We start from the raw sequence: 27,502 nt of genomic DNA on the forward strand, positions 1-27,502 counted from the left end.
GAGGTATCCTATTTGAAGTAATCTTTCAACTTGGTGATGGTCTCACCAAATGTAATATCCTCAGGGGGTGAATGTCCCTCAATAGATTCCTCATCAGGAGAATAATACACCTGGGGAGATGCAATTTGAGAGGTGTAAGATATGGAGTCCTCTGTGGAGGAAAAGAAAGTATCATGCTCTTCTTCCTTAACCTGAGATGTCGGGGGGGGGGGGCTGAAGCAGGCCTAGGGCTGAGTAAAGGTAGAGTAGTGGAGGATGAGGCTGAAGGCCTAAGGGCCATAAAGGCCTGCATCAAGGAAGAAGTGAAGGATTGCCAATCAGGTAGGCCTTCTGCAGTAGAAGAGGCATGCTTGGTTTCTGTTTCTTTTTAGCCAGGGTGGACATTGGAACCGGCCTGGAATCATGTTTCGTAGGAAGAACCGTATCTGAAGTCAGGATCCCAGTTGGAGTTTCCAGAGGTTCTGGTTCCTTCTCGACCTCGACAACAGTTGGGGTCTGGGTTGGCTCCGTAGAAGTGCCGGTTGTCGGCTGAGCAACAGCTTCCCCAAACGTAGTCGTTGAAGTTGACGGATCCGCCGGGCACCCCTCAGCTCCTAAATCGGCAGCTGGCGTGGCGTTCGGTAATGGAACGGCAGGCGAAGAAGGCCTAAGAAAATTGGGCTTCTTACATGGAGGTTCTGATGTGGCCTCCAAGGCGGGATCCATTCTTAGGGCTAACCTCTTAAGGCGCTGGTTTTCTACGTAAAGGTTAAGCACATCCAGACGGCTGCATAGGGTCTTCGGCACAAGCGATTGACAAATGGAGCAAGTGGAATGATTGTGCTCCCGGCCTAAGCAAAAAACACACCGATCATGGGCGTCTTTATGGGGTATCTGGCGCCCGCACTGGCATTTACCCTTTTTACCTGACATCAGCTATAAATTGCTACAACAAACCAAGCCTAAGCAATAATAATCGGATATGAAAAACCAAAAACCCAATGGGTTACTTAGCTTTATTGAGACGTCTGATGAGAAGGAGCAAACACACGATGCGTTAGTCGTCTGTGGCTGAAAAGTTCTGAAGATTGTAAGTGCAGACATCACATTTAAGGCCCCTGGTTTATGGTCTTACATGTGACATCCCATGCAGCTGCAACAGCCAAGCTGAATCTTTTGTATAGGAGCCGACGTACGAGTCACCTGAGGGCAGGAAATCCCACAAGAATACTGCAACATAGGAATAGAAGGACATTAAGGATTACACCAACTGTACTTTTTTTAACTCTCAGATAAGCAATCTACAATCTAGTTTAATGTACATGAATTCATGTTTAATAGTGCCAATGACTATATGATGGTAAACGGTATTAAAAGCTTTAGCTAAGTTAAGGTAGATGGCTACACCAATGTCACTTGTAGAAGGCTGTTCCTAATGAGCTCATCAAGCACCAGTAGGGTGTTATCAACACCACAGCTCTTCTGAAAGCCATGTTGAGAAAGACAATTGAAAGTAGTACACAAGATGGGAAAATTATTACTTCAAGGATTTTACAAAGGGGTTTAATGTGAAGACAAGACTAAAGTTTGATACCTTGACAATACATACTACTATTATTATCTGAGGAAAGTACAGTTGTGTAAAATCTTACCATAACAGTAGATGTCCTTCTCTTCATTGTTGCAGTATTCTTAACATGAGGGATCCCCTGCCAAGGGCAGCCTGACGTCCAACCAGTATACCAAAGCATTTAGGCTGTTAATTGATGCACCGTACATCACAAGTATGCTCCCTGCAGAAGGTATAGGGCATAAAAGTAACATCCGGACATATCCTCAGAACTGAGAGCCCCAGGAGGAACCCAGCCCTAGGATACCAGACGGCAACATACACATCCAGAGGAAAAAAAGACTGGGGGGGGGGTATTGTAACAGTGAAGAGAAGGACAGAAGAACACCTACTGTTATGGTAAGATTTTACACAACTGTAGCATATCCTTCCATTTCACTGTTGCAGTATTCTTAACATGAGGGAGAGTGCAAAAGCTCACGAAGAAGACAGGGAGGAGGAAGGGCCAACAGAGTCTTGCAGAATGGACCTAGCCAAACCAGCTCTAGCCCTGGATAAGACATCCAACTTGTAATGCTTGGTAAAGGTATGCACCAAAGATCAGGTAGTGGCCTTAAGGAGAGAATTAGTATCCAAACCCTTGAAAAAAGCACCAGAAGAAGCCACAGCCCTAGTAGAGTGAGCCTTAGCCACAGAAAGAAAGCTATTACCATGCTAAGTTTAACCTAAAGAAATGGCTTTAGAAATCCAAGAGGAAATAGTTTGTTTGGATACCATCAAAAGTAATGATCTTTGAAGAAAAAACAAAAAGCTAATCAGAATTTCTAAAATCTTTAGTTTTGTCCAAGTAAAATCCGAGTTGTCTATGCACATCCAAAGTCTGCAACACCTTCTTATTAGTTATTTGTGAAGAAGGGAAAAGCAGGCAAATTAATAGACTGATTTAACAGACAACTCATTCACCACCTTAGGCATAAAAGGAGGACTGGTATGAACAGACACAGTGTCCTTATGAAAAACTAAAAAAGGAGCAACTGCCATTAGGGCTTGAAGCTCAGACATCCATCTGGCAAAAGTAAAGGCTAACAGAACAGTCTACCAAGACCTATGCTGCAAGGATGCTGAAAGCTGCATGCTCAAAAGGAGCCTGAATACATTTCTCCAAAACAAAATTAAGATCCCAGGAAGGATGAACAGGTTTCCTAGGAGGTTTAATATGAAGGACGCCTTTAAGAAACTGTTTGGATTCAAACCTAGAGGCCAAAGGAGGAGTTAAAGGCAGACAAGCAGAAACAGCGGAGAGGTGGGCTTTAAGAAAGGAATATGCCAACCCAGCGTTGAGCAATTCACACAAATAAGAAAGAACCAAAGGAATATCCACAGTAAGTGGGTCCAAGTTATAAGAAAGACATCAAACAGAAAACCCCTTCCATTTGGACAAGTAGGATTTCCTAGCAGTGGGTTTCCAGGCCTCCTGCAGAACCCGAAGCACATCCTCAGAAAAAAGGTGCCTATATGGAATCAAAATCATATCACCAACAGTGTCACTTGAAGAGTGGACAGGTGGGGATGGATGAGAGATCCTTTGTCTTGTGTGAGAAGATCCATCCTGTAAGGTAACTTGTGATGACTGCCCTTGGCTATATGCAGAAGAAGAGGGAACCAATATTGTCTGGGCCAAAAGGGAGTCTCCAGCAAGATTTAGGGAGCATCCTATTTTATCTTGCTCAGGACTTTTGGAATGAAAGGAAGGGGGGAGGAAAGGCATAAGGAAATATCCCCTTCCATGAAAAAGAAAGGGTGCACACTGTCCAGGCCAGAGGCCAAGGAGTCCTGGCACACAATTGTGGAAGGTGTCTGATCAGAGGGCAGGTAAAGAGATCTACTTGAGGAGTACCCCAACTGGTTTATAATGTCCAGAAACACATCCCTGTGAAGCATCCACTTGTGAGATTGTGTTATGGACCTGCTCTTGGAGGCTGTCACAGAATTCTGACTTGAAGGAATGTACACTGCCTAATGTGTGACTTGGTACTGAATGGCTAACTCCCAAACCTCAAGTTTCAATATGCAAAGTAGATAGGACCTTGTCCCCCCACATTTGCTGACATGCCACATCACTGTGGTGTTGTCTGCAAAGATCTTTAGGGGCCCTGAAGAAAACAGAGAATGAAAAGCAGTGAGGGTCTACAGAAGAGCTCTTATCTCCTTTATATTGATGTGCTCCATCCACTGCTGAGGAGACCAAAGGCCATGCACCTTTAGGTTTCTAAAGGAAGCTCTCCAACCCCCATCTGAAGCATCTGTGAACAGCTTCTGGGAGGGAAGCGGGGGTTGAAAGGGAAGGTCTGGATTCAAAGTCAGTTGGTGAATCTACCACTGAAATTCCAGCTTGAGACATGGAAGAGGAGGAATTGGAAATTCTACAGGATGAGCATGCTGAAGCCAAACTGACTTTAGATATCACTGAAGTTTTCTCACATGCAATCTGGCAAATGTAAGCATAGGGAGGGTAGATGCCATGAATCTCAGAGTCCTCAGAAATTCCCTGGCTGAAATCAAGGCCAGAGGAAGAAAGGAGTGAAAAAAGGAAATCAGAGTCAAAGCCTTGGGAGAAGGCAGGTATACTAGCATAGGAACAGTCTGGATTCTGCATCCCAGAAAAACATGATCCAATGACAGGGACAGGAAGGACTTTTGAAAGCTTACAGTGAACCCCAGGCCTTGCAACACAGCGATGATCCACTGAGGGTGCTGTAAAAGAATCTCTGGCGAGGAGGCTTGAATAAGCAGGTCGTCTATATAAAGAAGACCTGAACATCTTTGAATCTGCAAAAAGCAATCACAGGAGTTAGGCATTTGGTGAATACTCTTAAGGCAGTAGAGAGGCCAAAGGGCAAAGCAGAGAACTGAAAATGCCAGGAAGCAACAGAGAAACGTAAAAACTTCCTGAAAAAAACAAAAAAAATACTTGTTTTCCCACCTTTCTAAGCTAGTATAGTCCAGTTTTCAGGTTAGTGCTGAATTCAGGGCTGTGTTACAAGTTTCTATGTTTGCCCACACCTTACTTGGATAGAAGGAAGTTTCTTTGTTCACCTGTGAGAGAGGGGAGCTTTGAGCAGCCTATTAGTCCCTGGAGGAGTGGTTTCAGCCTAGAAATTAGTAGTTTATTGGCCATTTCGGGCTAATTTCTATCTCTTTCATTTCCCTGCCATAAAACCCGCATTAGCGTGGTTTTGCGTGCTGCGCAGCACCACTTAGCTAGGGTATAACTATTCCCGGCTCCACAAAATGTACTCTTCAATTTTTCCCTTGGAACTAGACAAACTTTCAACTTAAGCACACAAACCATTCACTTCTCAGCCCAGCACTTGCTCAAAACTCATACCAAGCACTAATAAACCTTAGCACTACACTCCCACTATACTGTAGAGAAGGACAAGGCTCTCTATTCGACCTTACCAGCCAATCAGTAAAACAGCTCTCTGTACCTATCCATGCATGTCCAAAAAGCAGTTTTAGGTGTACTCTCCAGTCCAACTGGTGAATCTGGGCATTTTGAGGCAATGTTACAATTGCCTCATGTATACAAACAACTCTCTCCTCCTACCACCAAACACTAATACATGCGAGAGATGCAATTATACAGCCAAACTGGAAGCTAAGCTCACTCAACACAAGACTGGACCAGACAGTCAAGAGGAGAGGGGAAATACTTGCATCACATCACCAGTCTCACATAGACCTATGAAACCAACAACGGCAAAAAACATGCATAAATACATAAAAACATACTCAGAGGCTCTAAATAAAAATCTGCAAAAGCAACAGAGACCTCCAAAGCAGACATCAAAGCAACCTCCACCCCCCCAACACAAACCATGAAACACACACTTCACATAACCAGTGTGCCACACAATCACAGCCCTTAAGGCAAAACAACATACCCAACACACTAGTAATAGTAAATTCTATAGTCAGGCACACTGAACAAGAAAGTTACTGTTAGCTGCCTGTCAGGTGCCAGGATCCGCCACATAACACAAGCACTCAGGTCGCTCCAGAACAAGTGCAAATATGACTCTGTCATTGTCCATGTTGGTGTGAATGACCTGAGTCCGTACCTCCCTGAATTACATGAAAAGAGACATGGAAGAGCTCTCTGATCACGTAGCCCAGGCCGGTCTGACCCTGAGTAGCATGCATCCTGATCTCACCATAAATGATACCACGGTATAAAGAAAAAATTATCAATTTCAACAATTTGCGAAGCTTCTGGTGTCATTCAAAGGGGATCCAGTGTCTGTCAGGCTGGGATGACATGCTCGACAAGCCACGCTGCTTCGCTAGAGATGGCTTGCACCTGTCACTCTTAGGCTTTCGAATACTGGCCAAGGATTTTGCCACCCCCATAGTGCCTTTTTTAGGCAAGGCTCAAAAGACAAACTTACCGCCATAAATAGCACAAGTAACAAAATTGAGGGCAATGCCACTCAATGCCAGAAGTCTAAACCTCAAAATGCATGCACTCAAAGCACTCCTCAGTATGGAGAAAATCGATATATGTGCAGTAACAGAAACTTGGTTTAAGGCTCCAGAGAGCACCACAGCACTAACAGGCTACAACTCATACCATACATTTCGGCCACAAAACCCGGACTGAAATACAAAAGGTGGGGGCGTATCCACATTCATCAAGGATACCCACACCTCCAGGTTAGTGGCACAGCATGATGCTTCAGAGATCATTCACGTGTAACTAACAACGGGCAGAACTGAAATTCAAATTGCAGATTGCTACAGATCACCCACCATGTCTCAGGACCCCCATTCCGCATTTCTGGAAACACTGGGAAACATAAAGGTCCTACCAAACACGTTGATATTGGGTAACTTTAATTACCCAAACATTAACTGGGAGAACTACTCAAGTACTAACTCCCTTGCCCAACATTTCCTAGAATTTATAAACTCAAACACCCTGGATCAACTGGTCAACACCCCCACCAGAGTTTACAACATATTGGACCTGGTCATCACCAACATGGGCGATTGGTGTTCCACACTGGAGGTCAACCCCTCGCTGGTTAGATCTGACCATACTCTAATCACTCTGGATATCCACATTCCGCCCCCACATCCGGATAAAGAAACCACCGTGAAAAACTTTTCAAAAGCAAACTTCACGTTACTTAAGACCGAGGTGGAAAGTTTCAAATCCCCATGCTAAAGGATAACGTTGCCCAAGCTGCAAAATCCTTTACTAATGCACTCTATGGGCACCTACAAGAATGCATGGGTCATGCTATCTCAAGCAAAACCAAGACTCACTCCTCCAAGAAAAGGAAACTAGTCTGGTGGACCCCTGCCATAAACAAGCTATACAACAGAAAGAGGAAACTAGTACAGAAAAGAGTAAAATCCCAAAAGGGGAAGACATCCTTGATCAGTATCAGCAAGAAACTACAATCCCTCATAAAATCATCCAAGGCTAGCTTCGAAAGAAAATTGCCAAGGACTCCAAAGATAACCACAAGGCATTCTTTATCTATGTCAATAATTTAAGTGGCAATTCCCAGATCTGCTCGGAGTTAGTGCAGAATGGCACAAAATACACCGAATTGACTGATATCGCCAACATCCTGGCAGATGGGTTCAGTGCAAACTTCACCCCTCTCTCACCCCCAAAAGAGCCCATAACCATACTAGAAGAATGTAGTGCCCCTGAAATCACAGGCACTCAGGTTAAAACAGCCCTCTCCATGGGACCAGACGGTGTCCCAGTGTCCCAGGCTGCGTCCTACATGAGCTCAAAAATGAACTAACCCCACACCTAAACACACTGTTCAAACTCAGCCTCTCCACAGGCTACATGCCCAGAGTGGTGCACAGCAACGGTTATTCCACTCCACAAAGGTGGAGCCACAACAGACCCTGGGAACTATCGCCCTATAAGCTTGACTAGCTTGGTCTGCAATGCTATGGAGCGCATCATCATGGATCTCATTAACAGAGACATTGGGAACCTCCAAACACTGGACCCTACCCAGTTCGGCTTGAAGGGCAGATCATGCCTCCTAAACCTGATGGACTTCTTTGAGACAGTTATCAAGGCTATAGACGAGGGAAAGGTGGCCCACACAGCCTACCTAGACCTCGCAAAGGCCTTCAACACCATTCCCCATTCTGGTATTATAGACAAGCTCACCAGCCTGAACATAAACCCCTATGTCACGAGATGGGTTGCTAACTGGCTCATGGACAGAACCCACATGGTAAGAGTTGCAGGAGCTAGGTCTGACTTTAAACCAGTTACAAGTGCCATTCCCCAGGGCTCCGTCCTAGGACCCCTCCTGTTCGGCATATACTTCTCAGGGGTACAGGCAAGCACAGGAGGACTATGGCTGACCAGGTTCGCAGATGACTGCAAACTAGGGGCTATAATTGACTCTCCGGCTGACACAGACATCCTCCAAAAGGGTCTCACTGAGACAGATACTTGGTTTCAAAACCATAGCCTCAAGCTAAATGCCAAAAACTGCATAGTCATCCCCTTTGGAAAAAACAAAGTACCCACAAATTACCACATAGGTGGTAGCCCTCTAAATACAGAAGACAAAATAAGGGATCTGGGAATCCAAGTAGATAGTAATCCCTCCTCTGATAATCACACTGCCAAAGTGGTTAGAAAATCCTTCTATGTGGCCCACCTAATCACAAAAGGGTTTGCATCCAGATCAAAAGAGGTCATTGTGCCCCTCTACGCATCACTCATCAAACCCATCATACAGTACAATGCCTCATTTGGGATGTACCTTACAAGACACCTGCAACAGCTGGAATGACCACAGAAGTAATTCACCAAGAGGATGACTGGCCTCAAACAGATGCCCTATGCAGCTCGACTGAAGAAACTCCAGCTGTACTCGGTTGCATACCGCCTACTCAGAGGTGATCTCTGCCTGACATACAAGGCCATGTCCAACCCAGAATTGATGGACATGCTCCACCTAAAGAAAACCATATCCCCTCGAGCCACACACTCTAGGGATCTAAACTCCCCACAATAATAAATAGGACGTGCTGGAGGGATAGATTCCTGTCCCAGAGACTTCCTATGCTCTGGAACAAGATTCCAATCTTCATTAGGCAGAGCTCTTCACTAACACTCTTCAAGAGAAACCTTGACGAGTGGATGGGAAACAGGAAGTTTACCCCGGGGATCACTTTAGTGGCTCTGTTGGACAGAGGCACAGGGAACTAATCTAAGGGGGTGGCGAAAGCCAACACATTCCGGCTAGACTTATATATGCCTTTGGGCAGATAGCCTAGTACTTACCTATGAACCTATGAAAAGGGGATGAATAGGAATATGGAGGTAATCATCCTTGAGATCCAGAGAAAGCATAAAAGCCACAGCAAGTGGAAGAGGGAATAAAGTTTGAAGGGATAACATTTGAAAGGAAAGAAGCTTCAGAAATGTATTCAGGTGAGAAAGAGCAAACAAATCAGAAACTTCGCAGTGTGGAGGGTGTAAAGTTCACTCCTTGAAATATGTTGTGCACTTAATTCACAAACAACAATAAAACTGTAAAATATGTACGTACTACAAAATAATAAAATAGTAGGTAGTCCACAGCTGAGTTAAAAATGAAATACACTTTATTGAAACACACAAACAAGCAATCCTAGTTCAGTATAATGAAAAGCACTAAAGACATTCAATATTTCTATATAATCAGCTTATTTGGAGCAAAAGACTGGTTACAGAGGGTGGTTCTGTTAAGAGCAATAAAAGAATTAAATTAATTCCTTTAACCAGGTCCCCTTTCCCCCTTAACACCCGTGTATAAACTGAGACTGTGCTACTTAGGACTGAAGCTAAAAAGCTAGAGGCAAATTAAAATATATAAGAACAGCTTATTAAGGCTAAACTACTAATCCAAACTTTATTAAGAAACCAACTCACTAACTAATTAACAAAAAGCTCTACTACTAGACATCTATCAGAATAAATATTAGTAACTTAAACAGTACAAGGATTGCTTCCATATTAAATAAATACTTCATCAGGTTTGTGTGTAAAAAGAACATATCATAATATTAATGAATATGTGTACAAATCTAAAAGTGAACATCTAAGTAGGCTGAAAACCATAGCCATAATTGCTAAGGTGGAAATACAGTGAAAAATGTTAAAATAAAGCATTAAGGCCCTGGTGATGTGTTCAAGTGTGGCATCTAGATAATAAAGCACTTCTTTTAAGTCTGTTGAGCATTTTTCCCACATAAAATGCTTCACATTTATTACAGCTTGCCCTGTAGACCATCTGTATTGAGTTACAGTCACCTCCCACATTGGTTTTAATCAGTTTCTTTAAATAAGGGCAGAAAAACATGTCTCCCTCCTGTATGTGCTGACAAAAAACACAGTTGGCTCCACACTTATTGGTGCATGTATCCGATAGTCTGTGCCTACCTTCAATCCAACTCCTGATTGTTTCTGGCCTTCCTATACACAAAGGAAGCAGCTTCTCCAAGGATGTCCATTAGATATGAGCTTTCAGTAATTATGGCCCAGTTCTCTCTAATAATATTAATGATGTTGTGATAGTCAACAGTAAAAATCAAGATACAACTGTCTTTCGATTTGTTGTCCATAGACTTCTTCAAAACCCTCTTATAAGGGCTATTAAGTGCTAGTGAGTTTGTACTTTTTAGTGCAATTACAGGTTCCTGAATGTTTCTTAACATACTGTTTTTGTATCCCCTCACCAAACAAATCATTTTCAAGGTCATTTAGGTTCTCAGGGAAGGGTTCCATTTTCCTGGCCAACCTGTAGCCTTGGGACTTAACTTTATATTTTGTCCTGGTGGGATACAGACTCTTATTATGTAGCAGGAGGTTTACTCTGTAGGTTTTCTGTAAAGATCTGTGTCCATTTTACCTTGGTCCAAGTCTTAGTAATCTGCATATCTAAGACGACTGCCGAGGTGAGGCTGTGGGAAGAGGTGAAATGCAGGAAGCTGGTGATTTGATTCACATAGTTGTTAAAATCTTCTAATTTAGCACTGTCTTCTTTCCACACAATAAAGATGTCATTAATAAAGCCCAGATACAATGTGATATGTTGCATGTATTCTCTGATAAAACAATCTTCGTCCCACTTGCCTAGGGCTATGTTGGCTAGGCTAGAGGCCATAGCTGCCCCCATGGCTATATCAGTCTTTTGTTTACAGTAATTTCCATTAAATGTAAACAAATTGTAGCTAAGCACCATATCGAAAAGTTTACCTGTTCTTTCATGTTATGCTAGTGTGCCATTGTTGTTTTTCCTGTACGTATCAATTACTGTTTCAATACAATAATTATGTGGAAGTACAATATATACCGATTCAACATCTATTGTTAATAAAATGTTATCAGCATCAATTGTGGGGGGTTTTTCCCCTTAAAACAATCATTACAGTCTTTTATGTGTGAAATGTTCTTCTCAGCCAGAGATTGTAATAAGAAACTCAGAGATGGCAGTAGCTTTGGTCAGGAACTCCCCATTTGCAACCATTGGAATGTAAGGAGGGTTTTCTCCCTTTTTATGTGGTTTAGGGATTCCAAAGAATTTAGGCAAGCGGAAAGAAGGTGTTTGGAGATAGTCAAACAAGTTATATGATAACAAACCATCATCATAAAGTGCAGTCAAGGCTGTGTACCAGTTGTCACATGATGGCTTCATTTCTTCTAAAAGATTCATAATAGTTAGTGTCACAACATTTCTTCTATCCTCTGGTTAAAAATAAAACCCTCTCCCTTGTCGGCCTTCATAATCTGTCGTTAGCTCTAACAATGCTTTCTTTCTCACCTTTATTTTGTAGAACTTTCTCTGTGCTGGTTTTTGCAGTAGTTTCCTGACGTTCATTTCACCATTTCACATTTTACCTCAAAGGCTGCTAAAGTTTGGTGTAAGGGAGAGCAGTAAGTACTGGGTCTTTTTATTGCATCTTTAATATGTTTTTCTCAGTGGAATCAGAATTTCAGAGTTGCCATGGTAGAGAACTTTCAGATTCAATTTTCTGACATAAGATGTTAAATCAACCAGTACCTGTGCTGTGTCAGACCTGCAGTTGGGAACAAAAGTTAATCCCTTTGAAAGCACAGAAATTCAATTTCAGCAAGTTCTTTTTTGGGGTGATTCCACACAACAGGGTAAGTTAATAGTGTGGCCGTTTTCTCTGTTTGGTTGTGGGTCCTGTGGTGTAGTTGGGCTCCCCCAAGTATTTCATTTCATTCACTCCTGTTCATTGCTTGGTTCTCTGGTCTTGCAGAGAGGCGCTGCCTGGGGTTGGGGATCATTGAAATTCCTTTTGTGCCCTTTGGAGTCTCAGGGGTGACTCTTGATAGTACTGTCCTCCTCTGTAGTTCTGAAGTGGTTCCTGCTAATGGTACTTATACTGGTCCTGTTGTTGGTGTTGTGGTTGATGTCTGTTCTGATGGTAACATCCATCTTGGTATTAAGGCTAAGTTGCCACCACCAACAGGCAGAGGTTGAAGCCAAAGTTAGGAATACCGCCCCAACACAGAGCCAGAATCAGCAGCCCTAGAAAAAGCATCTGCTGCACCATAACTATATGTAATGGAAATGCAAGCTACCTGGGAAAAAGCCCCTAACAGAGACAAGGCAGAAGTCTTTCCCTCAGGATCAGAAATGACCTGGCAAGCCTGAGAAAGGACAGCCAAAACATATCTGGTCATATGAGTCTGATAATTAAAAGCCCAAAAGGCTAGATTGGCTGAAATATAAACCTTTTTAACCACCCTTTCCATAGTTCTGCTGTCTTTATCAGAAGGAAGAAGTTTGGTAGAAGGCAATAATTTAGAAGGCTTGTCGGATGCCACAAAAACCACCAAAGGGGTCAGCAGATGGACACTTACAAAGGAATTTGCAGTCAACAGGCACTTTATAAAACCTATTCATTTTTTAGGAGCAGGGAGTTGACAGTCTGAGGATTGAAATGCAGAAGAAAAGGCATTCAATAAAGCAGCCAAAACAGGAGGAAGAGAAAGAGAAGAGGGTCTATGAGACTCCATTTGAAGGAGCTCATAATATCTGCTCTGCACTTCAGAAACTTGGGAACAATCCCATTTAAATAATTCCATCATCTTGGCAATGGTATCCTCAAAGGAAATCTCCTCAAAAGGCAATTCAGGGCTAGCAGACTCCTCTTCCTCAGAGCCATAATCCAAAGTGTAAGGAATTTGGGGAGAATAGTCTAGGGATTCCTCATCAGAATCCCTTCTTTAGAGGAATCCTGTTCCCTAGAACTTTTGAGGGGGGAAGATGACCATGGAGGAGCTGGGACAGAGACCCCCTGAGGAGGCTTCAAGGCCATAAGAGCACTGAACAAACCCTGTGTAAAATTCTGCCATTCACTTTCAGAGTCCTTGTGAGCAAAATAAATATGTTTCGTCTTTTGCTTCTTTTTTAAAGGGGCGTCTGCCTTATGAAAAGCAGAAGGTTCTGATGCTAGCCTACACTCAATCGTAGTCAAGACTTCCTCCCTAACCAGTATCTGAGGAAACGCCTAAGCCCTTCAGTGATAATCAGCCGCGGTTCCCCTTGGGCATCTGAAGTGGACATCTGCAAGGCCTATGAAGACGTGTGAGAACCCAGATCCATGTTGGCCTCTGAACTGGTCATGGAAGAGGAATCCAGCCCAGAAACTGGACAATCCTCTGGGCTGTCACCAGCCTCATGAGAGACGTCCAGTAGAGGAGGCACAGCCAAAGAATCTGACCAGACCTTTTTTTAGCCTTCTTCTTTGAAGACGACTGACCTTAGGTCATAAAGCATTTTCCATAGCATCTTTTGGTAAAAGCTTTAGACTCTGGTTTTCAAGATTAATGGCAAGGGATGAAATCCCACAACAAAACAAATGCTGAACGCAAACAGGGATAAGTCAAAAAAACCCAAAGAGGCACTTATCTGAATGGTTAGGTAACTAGCAATGACTTGGGAGAGCAAACCAATGATCAAAGATGGCATTCGGACTGGCGGCCAAGAAGTTCGGAGGTTGATGCCTCTAGACGTCACCTTTATGTCCAACACCTTGCACAGGGAGCATACATGTGATGTACGACATATCAGTAACAACCTAAAGGCTTTGGTATACTGGCCAGATGTTGGGCCACCCTTGGCAGTGGTCCCTCATGTCAAGAATACTGCAACAGTGTAATGGAAAGACATAATAAAACTCTCTATAAATCTCAAGAAAACTATCAGTCTGAGATTTGTCAATTTACAAGAATTGTCAGTGGAATACCTAAGGAATGATATCACCTTTAAGAATCTGGTGGTAATTTACTGCTAGTATAACAGCTTTCAGTTTTTATGCAGGATGAGACTTTACTGACTTCTCAAAAATTTGTTTTGTTTAAACAAAATTGTAGTTGTGATGGACTATTTGGTTCACGAGGGTTGCATTTTTGATAAAGTAAAGTAATGCTTTGGTCCTGTAGCAATGAGATGATACATGTTCAACTACTGGCATAGGTGTTGGGGGGATGAAGCTATCAACCAAGTTTGTACCAACAAAAGTTATCTCTGAAGAAAAGCAGCACACGAGAGTTAATTCAAGTCAAAATAATTTGGCATGCTTGGTAGTAAGGAACAAACAAGCAGCTGGTGGACTGTCGGACATAAAAGGGTTTGTTCATCGTTGGGCACCTGAACATACAGAAACTAAAGTTAGCAACCACAAGGATATGTATTGTTGTGAACATTAAAGTTAACCTGTACCAACTGTTTTAAAAAAATCAGAGAAGGGAAATATTGGTAACTAACTTGATGGTTTACATACTTCATGTATCTGCTGTGCTGCTTTCCTTTATACTGGTTCTCTATAATATTTTTATTCTTCTTCTGCTACAGGAAGGTCTTTTAAAAGCAGGGGTGGAACAGCCATCATCATACACAGTGCACTGAAACATCACCTTGTACAGGCACTATTTATCAGTTTTTTTCACCAAATATCTTTTATTTTGCATATTTCAATGTACAGAACAAAAACAACAAAGTACTAATATACTGGGTACGTATTTAACAGTGAACAGTATCTAAACATCAACATGAAACATCAATATTTACAACTGTACAAAAGTGCCATCAATTATTTTATTACTTCCATTTATCGAGCTTATCCTGTTATCGAGAAGTCTTGTCATTACCTATCAAAATGTGTGATGAAGGTATAGCTTTGCACATAATTGCCTATGTCTTTATGATAATGTGGGTAAATTAAGCAAGCAGTTTGTTAAATATCTGTTCCCATATTTTTAGTTTTTTAAGACTTATTTTTTGCATTAATTACCCATTTATGAGCTAGCATGCGTTTGATTGCCATCTTTTTGAATTCGGCCCAATTGATATTCATTCTGTCCCCCCCCCCATTTGGATGCTATGTATAATTTCATTAATAGAAATAATGTGATACGTACGGTTGCTTGCTTATGGGAAATTCGTAATGTGAAGTAGTGTACATTCTCATGTAAGAGTTGCTTTTTCAAAGCCTTGCTTTTATATTTGGATTTTTAATGAGTTCCATAGTTTAAATACACATTTGTAGCTCCAAAACATATGAATTAGATCTGATTCCTGTGATCTACAATATGGACAGTTTGGTGAATTAGAAGAGTTAAATTTGTGTAGTACTGAGGGTGTAAGACATGCATTGTTGTTGATCATGAGTTGTCTGTAAGTTAACTTTTTCAATGGTAAAGCTTTATGTGTTAATGTCAAAGCTTGATTTACTTGTTGTTTACTTGTTGTTCAGTTACTGATGAGTTGCTTTTCAACCAATAGTCAGAAATAAGTACATTATCTTGGAATTTGATCTCAGCTATTAATTTGTACATGTTGGATACCTTTTCCCAGATAACACTGTGTTCCACAGTGTTTCACAATTGTTTATATTTTCACCTTGTTTAATTTGGGGTTTTGAAGGTGTTTGGAACATACTTCTCTAATTTGTCTCAAGATAATTGTGTATGACTACTTAACAGTTTTTATCTTCCAGCTGGAGTAATTCATTTAGAAATTATACTGTTCAAGAGACTGGATCTAAAACAGAGAATGGACCTATAAATACTCAAGTGTATGAGAAGCTTAAACTCACTCAGCCGTACAATGTGCAGTGGATATTCTAAGTAAGTCACTCAACTAGATAGTGCTCCCAGATGAGACGAAAAGGAGGCACTTTTGCCTAGTGAGTCAAGCTTGTTTAACAAAAGAAAGAAAAAAGGGACATTTACTTCATAGTTTGCTTATGACTTACTTTCTGTATTTCTGCATCTAGAAGCCTTGAAGCACAGCTTTGCCCGTTCTCTGCTAGTAAGTTTTGAATCTACAGGAAAAATATTAAAAGATATAAAAATCACTTTGTGAGCTATTTAATAACATAGAACTAAACACCTCTAAACATTTCAAGAACATGTATGTCATTTGCAGGTAAATACATAAATCAGCTGTTTTGAAAATCTTCAGATTAAACAGTATAATAACCTTATAAAGTTTCAATATCAATTCACAGTAAGAAATAAACAACAGCCAATTTAATTTTCTTCATAAGACTATGCTACAATAAACTGTAATGGCTAAATTACAACAACTCCTAGGGAGTTCAAAAAGTAAAGCAAGAATGAGATATGGTTACACCAAGTAAGAATCATTAATTATTATGGCTAAAGAAAAACAATCTATAAAACAAAACAAGATAGACTATTACTACAATGTAGTTAGAATTCCACTTTTTTGAGCAATCATGTAGTACAGCACCAAAATGTTAATTTTTTTTTTAATCCAAGGAAAACTATTATGTACTAATGCCTGCATTAGGAAAAAACACTTATGTCCTCATGTGTCTAGGAAAGTACAGTTGTGTACACCTACCATAAATGTAGATGTTCGAGTGTCTTCACTGTTGCAGTCATGACTGTAGGGTTCTCCCCTGCCGGCAGGCAGCCCTCGGTCGGCCAGAATCTCAAAGTCTGGGTCCGGCGTCGGTTGTTCAACCATGCTCCCTGACGTCAGAGCACCAGGAGTATAAAGCTGACAGCCGACGCCATCTTCTCCAGTTTTTCTTGCCTCAGATGTCAGGAGTCCCAAAATGAAAAAGGTCCCATAACCTTTGCAAATACACCTCAGAAGAATGGTGAAAAAAAAGAAATACACAAAAATAAAAATAAGAGGGGACAGGAGGGAGGGAAACCCAGACTGCAACAGTGAAGACACTCTAACATCTACATTTATGGTAGGTGTACACAACTGTATTATGTTCATCGTGTTTCACTGTTGCAGTCATGACTGTGGGGTAGAATTCCAAAGCTGAAAGAAAGAGAGGTGGTCATAAAGAAGAAGGAGCGGCTAAGAGGCCCTGCAAGACTGCAGAGGCAAAGCCTGCCCTAGACTTAGAGTAGAGAGGTAGATTGTAGTGCTTAGAAAAAGATTGCAGTGAACTCCAAGTTGCAGCTTCCAAAATGTCCTTGGTAGGAACTCCCCTGAGGAAGGCCGCAGAAGTGGCAGCAGCTCTGGTGGAATGAGTCCGTATACTCCCTGGGATTTGCTTTCCATGGTGTGAATAACAAAATCTGATTCCATGAGCAATCCATTTAGAAATGGTCTGTTTTGAAATGGCTTTACCTTGGGAGCTTGAAGCATAAGAAACAAACAATTGTTCTGATTTTCTGATGTCCTTGGTTCTGTCCAGGTAAAAACGTAGTTGTCTGTGTACATCCAAGGAATGTAAGATCCTTTCCCCTTTATTTTGAGGAGTGGGGAAAAAAGTTGGCAAGTGGATAGTTTGATTTAAAGCCACTTTGGAAACCACCTTAGGCATGAAAGTAGGATTAGACCTCAAAGATACCCTGTCTTGATGAAAAATAATATAAGGTTCCACAGCCATAAGAGCTTGTAACTCTGAAACTCTCCTGGCAGAGGTTAGGGCTAACAAGATAGCTGTCTTCCAAGATAAAAACTTGATGTCAGAAGAAGCAGCAGGCTCAAAAGGAGGCAAGGTTAGTTTTTCCAAAACATAATTGAGATCCCAAGCAGGAATGGGAGGAGATCTAGGAGGTCTTAAGTTCTTAGCACCTCTGAGAAACTCTCTCATGAGCTGGTGGGAAAAGATGGGAGGGTCTGTATTATAATGAGCAGAAATAGCCGAAGCATGTATCTTAATGGAAGAGAAAGAGAGACCCTTATGTAGGAGATCTGTCAAGTAAAGTAAAATTAAAGTAATGTTAGGAAGAAGAGGATCAGAATCCTGAGCCTGCATCCAGGAACAAAATCTTTTCCATTTTCCTGCATAAGATTTTCTAGTGCTAGGACGTCTGGCTTCTAAAATGACATCCATAACCTGCTTGGGCAGTAAAGAAGAAATCAAAGGCCCTGGATTAACCAGGCCACCAGGCTGAGAGTTCTGACATGAGAGTGTAGAACCTGACCCTGATGCTGGGACAGAAGGTTCGGATACGGAGGTAAAACCCAATGGAGCTCCAGGCATAGGTTTTTTAGAGTTGGATACCAAAACTGCAGAGGCCAATTTGGAGCCAGCAAGATTATCATCTTGGGCTTGTCTTGTTTTATCTTCAATAAAACCCGTGGAAGAAGAGGAAGAGGCGGAAAGGCATATCCTGAGAGGTTCCTCCAACTGAATGACAGGGCAGCCACTTTCCAAGCTTCTCTGTGGAAAGTCCTGGTGCACAAAATCTGTAGTTGATGATTGACATGGGATGCAAAGAGGTCTATGTGAGGACATCCCCAGACTGCTGTTATCATCCTGAATATTTTGGTGTCTAGCATCCACTCGTGTGGATCCGAAAGGTTTCTGCTCAGACTGTCTGCCAGGATGTTTTGCTTCCCTGGCAGAAACTGAGCTTGAAGATCCAGATTGCAAGCTAGAGCTGAGTTCCATAGATCCATGGCTAGTCTGCAAAGGGGGTAGGAATGAGATCCCCCTTGCTTGTTTATGTACCACATAACTGTGGTGTTGTCTGTCCATATTGGTAGTTGTCCTGGTTGTAAAAGATTCCTGAAGGCCAATAGGGCTTCCTGAACGGCTAACATTGCCTTTAAATTGATATGAAGGTGCATCTGATCCTTTGTCCAAAGGCCCTGCAAACCATTGCCCTGAAAATGTGCTCCCCAAGCATAATCCGAGGTGTCCGTGGTTAGAATCTGAGTGGCAGGAGGCAGATGGAAGGCTTTCCCTTTGTTTAGAGCACATGCCCTGGACCACCAAAGAAATTCCTTTTGAAGGCAAGGAAGGACGGAGATCAGTATGTCTAAACTGTGGCAATGCTGGGACCATACACATTTTAGGTACCACTGTATTTTTCTCATGTGTAGTCTTGCATATGGTACGAGAAGGATGCAGGAGGCCATGTAACCCAAAGCCTGCAGGAATTTCCTTGAGTTAAAGTTGCCAAGGTTTTGAAGGTTGAAGCCAGCTGCCATCTGGGTTGTGGTGTTCAGAAGTGCACCCAGAAATGTTATCTGTTGTGATGGTGTCAAATTTGACTTTTTTATGTTTACAGAGAATCCCAGGAACTTGAGGAGGTTCTGTACAAATTCTAGATGCTGGAGTAAGACATCCTTGCTGTCTGCCTGAATTAGACAATCATCCAGATAAGGGTAAATTTGAATTCCCTTGAGTCTGCAGTAAGCTACTACTGGAGCCAGGCATTTGGTGAAGACCTTGGGCGCAGTAGACAATCCAAAGGGCAGCGCAGAGAATTGAAAGTGCCTCGATCTGGCCTTGAACCTGAGGAATTTTCTGCGATCCTGCCTGATGGGAATGTGTAAATATGCCTCCTTTAAATCCAAAGTTATCATCCATGCATCTTTGGACAGCATTAGAAGTAGCTGCTGTAGAGTAAGCATCTTGAATTTTGGAATCTCTAGGAAGGTGTTCAAGACCGACAGATACAGAATGGGTCTCCATGAGTTTTGCTTCCTTGGAACTAGAAAAAGCCTTGAGTATAAACCTTTTCCCATCTCTGAAAGAGGAACCAGTTCTATGGCATTCATAGCCAAAAGAGCTTCCACCTGATTTAATGCCTCTGTCCATTGATGTTTTGGAAGGTCTGGCCATCCGCTTGGCCTTGGCAAGGTATGAAAATGGAATTTGTAACCTCTTAAAACCACATCCAAAACCCATTTGTCTTGGGTTATACGAGTCCAATTTTGATAAAAAAGAGAGAGTTTTCCTCCGAGAGGGGCTTCAAGGCAAGAAGTTCCTGTAGCCCAACAGAGGGAGTCATTGATTTTGTTTCCTTTGAGATTGTGACCTGTCCTCACCTCCCCTAGGGGTGGAAGCAGTCCACTGTCTTGGTCTATAAGCAACTTGTGTTTGAGGCGTCTATATCTACCCCTCTGAGGCCTGTCTGAAGTGGGAAAGGACCAATTTTTTGAAGGCCAATTCCTGCTAAATCTAGGTGGCTGTACTTGTAAGAAATCTTTAACTGTTTGCATGGATTTCGCCTTATCCTCCATCTTTTTAATCACTTCTTCAGCTTTTGATCCAAACAAAACATTATGCTGAACCAGAGCATCCAATAATTTAGCCTTTACTTGTTCAGGTAAATTTTGTTCCTTTAGCCATGCATGCCTTCTAATGACTGTGCCAGAGGCCGCAGCCCTACAAGAAGCCTCCAAGGCATCAAATCCACAGTGTAAACCATGCTTCCCAACCTGTTCAGTGGCATGCAATAAGTCATGTAAATTCCTTATCATCTGCACAGGCAGAGATGGCAGTATGCTTTTGTTTTAAGACAGACAAGAGAAATTGCTGGTATTTAAACATATGAAACTGACAGTTTAAAGCCCTAATGGACAAAGTAGCAGAAGTGTACACCTTTTTGCCCCATCTTTTTAAGGATCGAGAATCCTTTTCAGTAGGAATCGGATTTTTGGCAAAAGCAGCCTTAACTACCTTAGGAACCCTGTAATATCTATCAGGCTTAACAGGAGCAGGAGGAAAAGAGTCAGGAGTTAAGTTAGCCTCCGAAAAGGCATCATCCACAATATCCAAAACAGGAGGAATAGCCAGGGGTCTATGTAGGGGAAGAAGAAGAAAATCCCTCAGTCTTTTCTTGGATTCCGAATACTCCTGTCCTTCCCAATGGAAATGTTCCTTCATTTCATGCAAAGTTTCCCCAAAAGTGAAATCCTCAGGGGGAGAAGCTGAAGGAATGGATTCTTCAGCATCAGAGTCCTCATAAGGAGGGAAAGAATATTCCTGATCAGAAGAAACTGAGGAAACAGAAGCCTGATCAGAGGAATCATAATAAACATCCTGCCTTGGCCTTTTGTCTGGAGGGGGATGTGAACCCCTAATCATAGTAAGTAAATCCTCCGCCATCTTGAGTAACTGTTTCTGTGACTTGGGAGCCGGTTCAGAAAAGGCCTGTGTTGAAGTCTTTGATATTGAAGGAGTCTTTGCCTTTGTCTTTGGCTTTACTAGTAGCTGAGTAGGCCTGAAAAAGTACAGTTTTGTACCTACCATAAATGTAGATGTCCGAACTGGATAGCATCTGCAGTCATAACAACTGGGTTGTCCTGTCGTCAGGCAGCCCTTCAGTCGGCCGGATTCCAAAGTCCGGGTCCGGCTTCGGCTGATGTCGCACTTCACCCGACGTCATCTCTGCGGGTCTTCGGGTATAAAGGCATCAGCCGACGCCATTTTCTTCAGTGTTTCTTGCCCCAGATGCCAGTTGCCCTCCCTGGAAGGCTAAATTTTGGATAAATGCCAATGTTTGCAAAAGGATAGAAGGCAAACTCAGAAAATAAGCATGTATGTACATATATACAAACAAATACACCATAAGAGACTCCAACCACCAGCTAGCTATTAGGAGGGTAAATACCCTAGGAGTACCACAGAGGGAAGGAGGAGGGTAATCCTGACTGCAGATGCTATCCAGTTCGGACATCTACATTTATGGTAGGTACAAAACTGTACTATGTCCTTCATGGATGCATCTGCAGTCATAACAACTGGGTAGAATACCATAGCCAACTAAGGGGAGGAAAAATAGATTATGGTGTGGTTAGGATCCCTTGCAGTACAGCAGTGGCAAACCCCGCTCGGGATCTGGAGTACAAAGGTAAATTATAATGCTTGGCAAATGTATGCACGGAGGTCCAAGTAGCCGCCTCAATAATGTCCTTGGTTGCCACTCCTCGTAAGAAGGCTGTGGTAGTGGCTGTTGCCCTTGTAGAATGAGGCCTTATGTTCTGTGGAACTGGTTTTCCATGGAAGGAGTAACAGAATCGTATGCAATTTCCTATCCATTTGGAGATTGTCTGTTTGGAAATAGCTTTTCCTTCTCTTCCTGTTGCATAGGCTACAAAAAGCTGGTCAGTTTTTCTGTTACTTTTGTTCTGTCCAGGTAGTAGCGTAACTGTCTATGTACATCCAAGGTATGCAGCATTCTTTCCCCTCTGTTTTGAGGGTTGGGGAAGAAGGTAGGTAGGTGGATTGCCTGGTTTAAAGACACTCTGGATACCACCTTAGGCATAAATGTAGGATTAGTCCTCATGGACACTCTATCTTGGTGGAAGATTAGGAAGGGCTGTACTGCCATTAGGGCCTGAAGTTCAGACACCCTCCTTGCTGAGGTTATTGCCAGTAGGAAAGCAGTTTTCCACGATAGATGCTGTAGCTCTGCTGTTGCTGCTGGCTCAAAAGGTGCAGTGTCAGCTTTTCTAGTACAAAGTTCAAATCCCAAGCTGGCAATGGTGGTTTCCTAGGGGGTTTTACATTCTTAATCCCTCTGAGGAACTGCCTGAGTAAAGGATGTGAAAAGACAGGTGGATCAAAGCTGTATTCTGCAGAAATAGCTGATGCATGTATCTTGATGGAGGAGTAGGACAGGCCTGTATGCAGAAGTTCTGCCAAATACTCCAGAATGTTAGCCATATCTATATTTGACACATCCTTTCCTCTTTCAGCACTCCAAATGACAAATCTTTTCCATTTTCCTGCATAGTTCCTTCTTGTTGAAGGTCTGCGGGCTTCAAGGATAATGTCTTTCACCCTTTGGGAAAGTTCTGGATTAGTTGTTGCTATGTAATGTTCCATGCAGTCAGTTGCAACGCTTTTTAGGTTTGGATGCAGGATGTTGTAGTTGTTCTGAGTTAACATCAAAGGCCTCAGGGGTATTGACCACATCTTGTCCCGAGACATGCTTCTTAGCAATGGGTACCAGTGTTGTCTTGGCCAGTTTGGAGCTATCAGGATTATCGTTGGACGCTCCTCCTTGATTTTTAGTAATACCTTGTGTAGCAAAGGAAGAGGTGGGAATGCATATGCTGTCAGACCTTTCCAGCTGAAGGAGAGCGAGTCCACTTTCCATGCAAGTGGGTGGAATGTCCTTGTGCAGAATTTTTGAGCTGGTGATTGAGAGGGGAAGCGAATAGATCTATCTGTGGCATTCCCCATTTCTGTGAGATGGTCTTGAAGATGTCCGGGTGTAGCATCCATTCGTGAGCATCCGAGGTGGTTCTGCTTAACATGTCTGCTAGAGTATTCTCCTTTCCTGGTACGAATATTGCCTGTAACTGGATGTTGTAGCTGAGTGCCAGGTTCCAAAGGTCCAAGGTCATTCTGCACAGGGGGTATGAATGAGTGCCTCCCTGTTTGTTGATGTACCACATGACAGTGGTGTTGTCTGTCCTTATCATCAATTGGCCTTCTTTGAGGAATGGTCTGAAGTTTTGGATTGCCAGGTTTACTGCCAGCATTTCTTTTAGGTTGATGTGCAGGTGAAGCTGGTCCTGCATCCATAATCCTTGTACGCATTTGCCCAGCATGTGAGCCCCCCATCCTAGGTCTGAGGCGTCTGTTGTGATGGTTTGGCTTGCTTGATAGTTGTGAAAGGGTAGGCCTGGGTTTGACTGGCATGCTTGAGCCCACCATAGGAACTCCTGTTTTAGGCATGGTATTAGTGGAATTTCTGCTTCTAGGCTGTGCCTGTGTTGGGACCATAAATTCTTTAGGTACCACTGTAGTTTTCTCATATGTAGCCTGGCATGTGGAACTAAGATTATGCATGATGCCATGAAGCCCAGGGCCTGCAGAACTTTTCTTGCTGTTAGCTTGTTCCGTCTTGTTAGTGCCAAGAAGTAAAGAGGGAGTTCTTTTTGTTTTTCTGTAGTTAGGAATGTCATTTGTTTTACTGTGTCCAATTCCGCGCCCAAGAATGTCCTTGTTTGGGATGGTATCAGCCTTGACTTTTGTAAATTGACTGTGTATCCCAGAGCTTGTAGCAAGTAAATGACCCTTTGTAAATCTGTTGTCAGCTTGCTTGGGTTGTCCCCTTGTAGCAGACAGTCGTCCAGGTATGGATAAATTTGAATTCCCTGTAGTCTGCAGTGGGCGATCACTGATGCCAGGCATTTTGTGAATACTCTGGGTGCAGTAGATAAGCCAAAGGGCAATGCTGAGAATTGATAGTGCTCTGATCCTGCAAGAAATCTGAGGTATCTTCTGCAAATTGGTCGGATGGGGACGTGCAGGTATGCCTCCTTGAGATCTAGAGTTACCAGCCAACACTCCTTGCCCAGCATGGGAAGAAGCTGCTGTAGAGTCAGCATTTTGAATTTTGGGACAATGATGTATGTATTTAAGGTGGACAGGTCGAGAATAGGTCTCCAACTTTTTTCCTTTCTTGGAACTAGGAATAGTCTGGAGTAAAATCCTTTGCCTTGTTCTGTTCTTGGAACTCTTTCCACAGCTCTCATCTTTGTTAATTGCATTATCTGTTGTAGAGCTTCTGTTTTTTGATTTGGAGGCAGGTTTGGCATTCCTCTTTTGACTGGTAAAGTGTGGAAGTGGAACCGGTAAACCTTGGTCTATGGTTTGCAAAATCCACTTGTCTTTTGTGATATAGTGCCAGTTCTTTGAAAATAAGGTTAATTTTCCGCCTAATGGTGCTGCTATTTGTTCCCTGGTAGGCGGAGTTAGAATCAAGTCACTGTTGTTGTGCTGTTGTAGTGGTACTGGCTGTGTCTGTGCCTCTGTTATTACCTTGCCACTGTCGTCCTCTGTAGGCACCCCCTCTGGATTGATTTCTGCCTCTGTAACGTCTATTTCTGCCCCTTTGGGATCTTGTGGAGTCAGGAAAGGACCAGTTTTTGGCAGGCCAGTTCCTGCTAAACCTTGGGGCTGAACCTGCAAGAAATCTTTTACTGTTTGGACAGATTTTGCCTTTTCTTCCATTTTCTTCATTACCTGCTGGGCAGGCGTACCAAACAAACTGGCCTTATCCATAGGAGCATCTAATAACTTAGCTTTAACATGATCCGGTAAGACCTGTTCCTTCAGCCATGCAAGTCTTCTTATCACTGTGCCAGTCATGGCTGATCTAAATGAAGCCTCCAGTGCATCATAGCCACATTTCAGTGAATGGTTACTAACCTGTTGTATGTTATTTACCATCTCTAATACATATTTCTTATCTATAGAGTCATCAGAGGATAGCTTTTAGTTAACTGATCAAGCATAAACTCTTGGTATTGTATCATGTGAAACTGACAGTTTAAAGCTCTGGCTGAGAGAGTAGCTGAGGTGTAAACCTTTTTGCCCCATCTGTCTAAAGACCTGGCTTCCCTTTCAGAAGGAAAAGGATTTTTTGCTGTGGTCGAGGCTACTGCCTTAGGCCCCTGGGATATAGTTTCGGGGTCTGCAAGTGGGGCCTTGTATAGGTGATGATGGGTGTCTGGTACCCTGTAAAATCTATCTGGTTTGGCAGGGGCTGGAGGTAAAGAATCTGGTGCAGTGCAGACATCATTAAAAGCATCGTCCACAACAGATAGGACAGGAGGTATAGCTAAGGACCTATGTTGTGGAAGGTGCAGAAAAGTCCTAAGTCTTTTTCTGGAATCTGAGTAATCCTGTTGCTGCCATTGGAATTGTTCTCGCATGGCATGCAAGGTTTCCCCAAAGGAGAATTCTTCTGGTGGGGAAGCAGCTGGGATGGATTCTTCAGCATCTGAGTCTTCATAATTGGAGAAAGGAGCCTCTGGCTGGTCTGTAATATCTGAGTCATCGGCAGAATCATCAGAGGACCCAGGCTCTGGGGGCTCTGCTCTAGGTCTCTTCTCTGGGGGCTGCGAGGCCCTGTCTGGGTGAGATTGAGATCCCCTAATTAAGGTTATTAAATCTTCTGCCAGAGTAAGCATTTGTGCACTAGAAGTGGGCCTGGCTGAGGGGGGCTTAACAGGCACTGATTTAGTAGACTTGGCTGCTTTAGCCCTGGCAAAGGCCTTAATTGACATGGCTGCAGGAGGCCTAGCAGCACCACGTGCTGGGGTAGAGACATCCAAAGGGATGGTGTCTGATAAGTCACTAGGAACCACTGCAGTAGGTAAAATATCTGAGGTCGATTCAAGTAATGTAGCAGGAACCTCAGAAGTAGTCATAGATTCAGCTGTGCTTTGATCAGTTTTCTCGGTTTCGGCCGAAACAGAGACACTCATGTTTGCTTAACCATGGTTTCGGCCGAAACCGTGGACCGCGAGTGTCGGTCTTTTTCTTTGCGTTTTTTAACAATTTGGGAAGTCGGTGGGTCCGACGGCATAATGTACGCAAAATCAGAACCGAAAAACTGTTCAGCAAACTCCGACCGCGCCTAAGCGTTCGTCGGTTGAATGAAGCACAGGCGAACAGGCTGCTACGTCGTGGTCTGGGCCTAGACAAGGCAAACAGTAAGAGTGGAAATCTTTATGAGGTATTTGTTTCCCACAAGTTAAACAGTTATTGACTTTTTCTGACATCGGCTGAGGCAAGAAAGAGTCCCCAACGGGTACTTAGCTTTAGAAGTCTTCAAGTAGTATTCGGTAGTAGTAATCTCTGGATCCGACCGACCGGCACTTGCGAACAGCTTCTGCTTCGGGCGCCACGCGGCAAGAAAGACTGAAGAAAATGGCGTCGGCTGATGCCTTTATACCCGAAGACCCGCAGAGATGACGTCGGGTGAAGTGCGACATCAGCCGAAGCCGGACCCGGACTTTGGAATCCGGCCGACTGAAGGGCTGCCTGACGACAGGACAACCCAGTTGTTATGACTGCAGATGCATCCATGAAGGACATCCCCTTCGGAAGCCGGTACCTGCACAGTGGCTCCGGATCCATCCGAAGGAGCATTGTCCGAAGGTCCTGCAACAGAAATATTTAAAGGCCTGGTTGGCTCCTCATGAGAGTCCGTTTCGGCCGTCGGTTCTGAAATGGCCGATGACAGGGGCTGCAAAAGCGCCTCACTGACGACGGCCGAACCTGAAGCTGGCTCCGCTTGTGCGCTATCATCAGATTTGGACCTCGGAGGCCTGTCTTTATCCTTGCGACGTTTGTGAACTCCGGTAGCCGGGACCGTATCCAACGACATTTTGTAGTTAAAGCGCCTACCGAAGTAATGAAAAGCAAAATCGTACCTTCGCTTAATTGTACGTTGATTGAATCTAGCACAAAACCGGCAACTAGCTACGTCGTGGTCAGGGCCCAAGCAAGGAATACAGTAAGAATGAAAATCCTTATGAGGTATTTGCTTCCCACATGAAATACAATTATTAACTTTTTCTGACATCGGAGTGGAGCAAGAAAAAAGTTTCCCCACCGGGGTACTTAGCTTTGAGTGGAGAAGAAAGTCTTCGGACTGAAGTATAAAGAAAAATTTGTCAGGAGTCAGCCGACCGGCACTTGCGAACTGCTATCACCGCACGGCAAGAAAGACTGGAGAAGATGGCGTTGGCTTTCAGCTTTATACTCCTGGCACTCTGACGTCAGGGAGCATGGTTGAACAGCAGACGCCGGACCCAGACTTTGGGATTCTGGCTGACCGAGGGCTGCCTGCCGGCAGGGGAGAACCATACAGTCATGACTGCAACAGTGAAACATGATGAA

The 27,502-nt window shown here is 43.2% G+C and overlaps 1 protein-coding gene across 1 annotated transcript in view; it reads right to left on the bottom strand.

Annotated features, from left to right (window-relative positions):
* TRAPPC8 (trafficking protein particle complex subunit 8) overlaps positions 1-27,502 on the bottom strand; it is a 3,178,250-nt gene that overhangs the window by 497,415 nt on the left and 2,653,333 nt on the right. Inside the window, exon 22 of the mRNA XM_044065843.1 lies at positions 15,878-15,946. Within this exon, the coding sequence (XP_043921778.1) occupies positions 15,878-15,946 (69 nt within the window). The remainder of the gene's footprint in view (positions 1-15,877; positions 15,947-27,502) is intronic.

This window comes from Protopterus annectens, chromosome 3.part0, assembly GCF_019279795.1.
Source record: "Protopterus annectens isolate FY-2018-M chromosome 3.part0, PAN1.0, whole genome shotgun sequence".
NCBI classification, from domain to species: Eukaryota; Metazoa; Chordata; order Ceratodontiformes; family Protopteridae; genus Protopterus; species Protopterus annectens.